The 3,838-nt window shown below is 40.3% G+C and overlaps 1 protein-coding gene across 1 annotated transcript in view; it reads right to left on the reverse strand.

Annotated features, from left to right (window-relative positions):
• LOC107570969 (importin subunit beta-1-like) overlaps nt 1-3,838 on the reverse strand; it is a 46,526-nt gene that overhangs the window by 14,685 nt on the left and 28,003 nt on the right. The window contains exon 18 of the mRNA XM_016257253.1: nt 2,580-2,723. Coding sequence (XP_016112739.1) covers nt 2,580-2,723 — 144 coding nt within the window. The remainder of the gene's footprint in view (nt 1-2,579; nt 2,724-3,838) is intronic.

The following is a 3,838-nucleotide window of genomic DNA, read 5'->3' on the forward strand; positions in this document are numbered from 1 at the left end:
TAAACCATCATCAAGTGCTTGTAATAACTTCCGATTGTGATCTATAGTTGATTATGATTCTAGGCAGACAAGCACTCTTTGTATGTTTAATAATGCCACATTGCTTATTGTCATAAACATCCTTTATTGCTATAAAAATACCATGAGCTGCATATGATCGTGCCTGGTGTGCATAGCCTCTTAGGGATCTATTGTTTCGATTCAAAAGCATCATCGCACCGAATTTCGAGTTCAGTGTGAAAAGTCCTTTACATGCTTCATAGATTTTTACACAACAAGAACATTTACTAAACCACTAACTGAAATATATTAAATCATTCACAATCAAGTTTAGATGGGTCCATTTTTAAGTGTTACAAGAATCAACCCATTTATGTAATCAGTGACACTCACTACGTTTACGTGGACATCAGTAATCTAATTATTTACCTTATTCGAAATAAGCCAACATTATGATTATGGTGTTTCCATGAGTTGCTTTTAGAATATTCCGTTCATGTTCCCGTTTTACATGTTATAGTACATACCGTATTGGCCCGAATATAAGACGACCCTGATTATAAGACAACCCCCTTTTTCCAGATGTACCTTTTGGAAAAAGGCTTTTTAAAAAACAAATCTTGTTTTTTCGCAGTAAAACACATTTTGACTTCAATTATTTTCATATATCATATTTTTCCTATTTTAATTTTTGTTTTGAAAGTACGGTAAAAACCGGTCAAATGTACCAACAATCACATTAAAAAAATATCCACTTTTGAAAATCCAATAAAAAAAAAAACGGTAGGCCATCTGAATTAGGACATTTAGGCTATCCATCTAATAGTAGTCTACCAAAATCTTATTAACGGTAGAAGTTAAATCTTACCGTAGTCTTCAAATCTGGGTACTGTCTTACGTTTTAAAATCACAAAGAGAGTTTGGTCCCATCAGGCTAACGTGACAGTCACGACTCATGCAGCTGTAAGCTTTTCTTTCTCTTTTGTTTTTACTCGCGATCTTTACAACACGCATTACATTACGTATTTCATGGCACACTCGTTTTATGCGTATTTGGCGCCATCTATTGTTGTGGGTGTATTATTGACATGTCAAAGTCTAGACCATGAATATAAGACGACCCCGTTTTTTCAGATGTATTTCCAAGAAAAAAACATTGTCTTATATTCGGGTCAATACGGTAGTTCGATTAATGGCACACGTCATTCCATCCCCACGTGATGCCATCTGACGTCCCCTCCGGAATTTCATGTATAAACATAGTTCGTCTTCGTGATGATGCCATGTACAGTTTTGGGTGTTTCATTTTTTATTTTATGAAAGCTTAAAGCGCAGTTAATTATTTGTACGTGCAAACAGACGTAGAGTGTTGAAGCTTTTTTATTTGCCGTCAAACGGTTGAGCACTGCCGTGTGTGTGTGTATCCTGTCACAAAATGCGGCGGAAAGTCTAATGGTAATAATGTGATTAAGGTGTTTACATGTCTATATTGCACTTCAATAATAGGGCCTTTCGCACCACTTTAGTTCCAGAAATAAATGTACAGTACTGGGACGATTTTGCGCAAACTATTTCCCAGTACCATTTAAAGGGTTGCATTCGCACCGACAGTGTGTACTAGGAGCCGATCAACAGTGACGTCATTTGTGCACAGCATTCAACAACGGAAACAAAGAAGAACTACGTTAACAACAGGAGGATGGAGGACGCTGTGATCGGAGCTGTGTGTTTGTTGTGTCTCGTGGGTTTCACAATAATGAACATGGAAAGTTGACGTATACGTAAAGCGATTGATAGAACGGAAAGGAGGACTAAGAATCTCCAACAACAACTGGCAGTGCTACATTTGCTACAAGTGCCTGCACTTCAGCGTCCGTCCATCTATCGCTGTTCTCCATACTTGCGAAATAAGTTGACATGCTTACAGTATGTTTACACAGAGTTTTAAATCATGGTGGGTGAGGGCGTTTTCATACGCGTTTGGCCAGTCAATGTCTACTTGCGTCACGATTAGTACCAGTTGTGCTGGTTAGACCCTGCTCCGGAGTAGGAGCTAATTTGGTTCTCGAAAAAGGCAGTCCGGTACTAAAATCGCTCCCAGTTCCGGCGGTGCGAACACGCCAAAAAGTGGGTAGTTCCACAATTAGTTCTGGTACTACGAAAAGGTTCCCGCGGTGCGAAAGGCCCTATTGCGACTAAAATAGGAATACTCCACATGTCTTAACTAGATTTCTGTTTACTTCGATTATGACTTTAACCGGATTAAGGTAATCAAAAATCTCTGTTTATCTGGTAGATTCTTAATCAGAGTATTGTCTTAATCATATTAAAATCGGATTATTGTTGTCCATGTAAACGTACTCACTGTTGTGCCAGACTGGCCATTACAACAATTATAACCGCATACTAAATTCCCTAGAGCTCCAACTAAATCTAGAACTCAACTAAATTGACTAGTCATTTTCACACCGATTGAACAGGAGTCGTCGTCAGAAAGCGTGATCCCCAGCCCTGCTCTGGTTTATGACAGGTGTTTGTGGTCCGTCTGGGGAACAGAGGTGTTGGGCTGTGCTGCTTACCTTGTCCACCTGTGCCTGCGAGGCCTGCTGCAGAGTGTCCAGCACAATGTCCAGGTACTTCTTGAATTCACCACCAATGGCAAGAGCAATATCGCCAAACACAGACAGGATCTGGGGCTTCACAGACCGGTGCACATTCTCGTTCTGCAAAGACATGCATTCAAAAAATTATATAACAGTTAAAAAAAAAAATCTGGATGCAGTTGCACTGCTGCATTTACAGAGGGAGAAAGAGATGAAAGGAAACTGCAGAGCTAATACGGAGCTTCAGAAAAATACACAACTTTACAAAAAATAAAAAACTGCCCACATTTGTTTTCTTATTGAATGATACAGGTGATTATGAAAATTATTCATCTGTGCATATTTTTTTAAAGGGGTCATATGATGCTATTTCAATTGTTCCTTTCTCTTTGGAGTGATACAATCTCTTGGTGCATAAAGAAGATCTGTAAAGTTGCAAAGACTAAAGTCTCAAATCCAAAGAGATATTCTTTATAAAAGTTAAGAGTCAGCCACGCCTACCTAAAACGGCTCGTTCTAACACGCCCCCACATGTCTACGTCACTATGTGGGAAGATTTGCATAACGCCACCCAAATGTTCACGCAAAGAAAGAAGGCGTAACTTTTATTCTCGCTGTAGTATTGTTGCTGCCGCCGTGTCGTGAAGGCGCTGTGTGCTTCGTTGTGAAAGTGAAACTACTTTGTTTGGCCTTCCAAAAGAGGACGATATCCGCTTCGTCATGCCTGGAGCTGATCCGTGCTGGTTGCTGAGGAAATACTACAACTTTGCGCTGTGGATCGCCAGATCGGCTTTCACCGTGGACGAAGCGGAGTCCAGCCCGGGGTCGTCGCAAGCCTCCGTCGAATTCTCGCCGTTCTCAAGCCCACCGCCTCCGCTCACTCTAGGCCGCCGTGTGTGACGCTGTAAGTTGTATTTACAACACTGTTCCAGAACACTTCAACCCAAATATTCAGATGTGTGCAGAACATTTTATGGAGGACTGTTTCCTGATCCTGGTACAGTAGACTACAATGCTGGCTGTTCTGACTCACAGACTAAGTACGTTTACATATTTAAAGAGTTTTTATATTTTATATATTTAAAGCGAGTTTTTGAGCAGTGTAGAGTAGGGCTTGTTGTTTGTCATTTCTCCGATCACAAATGCAGACATGATTTTATGTTTATGTGCGAGATGCAACGCACTGCGTGAAAAGACAGTAAGTCATTATAATCCGTAATTATGTCCCCACTGGA

The sequence above is a fragment of the Sinocyclocheilus grahami genome, unplaced genomic scaffold (assembly GCF_001515645.1).
Source record: "Sinocyclocheilus grahami isolate Dianchi unplaced genomic scaffold, SAMN03320097.WGS_v1.1 scaffold1526.1, whole genome shotgun sequence".
Lineage (NCBI taxonomy): Eukaryota > Metazoa > Chordata > Actinopteri > Cypriniformes > Cyprinidae > Sinocyclocheilus > Sinocyclocheilus grahami.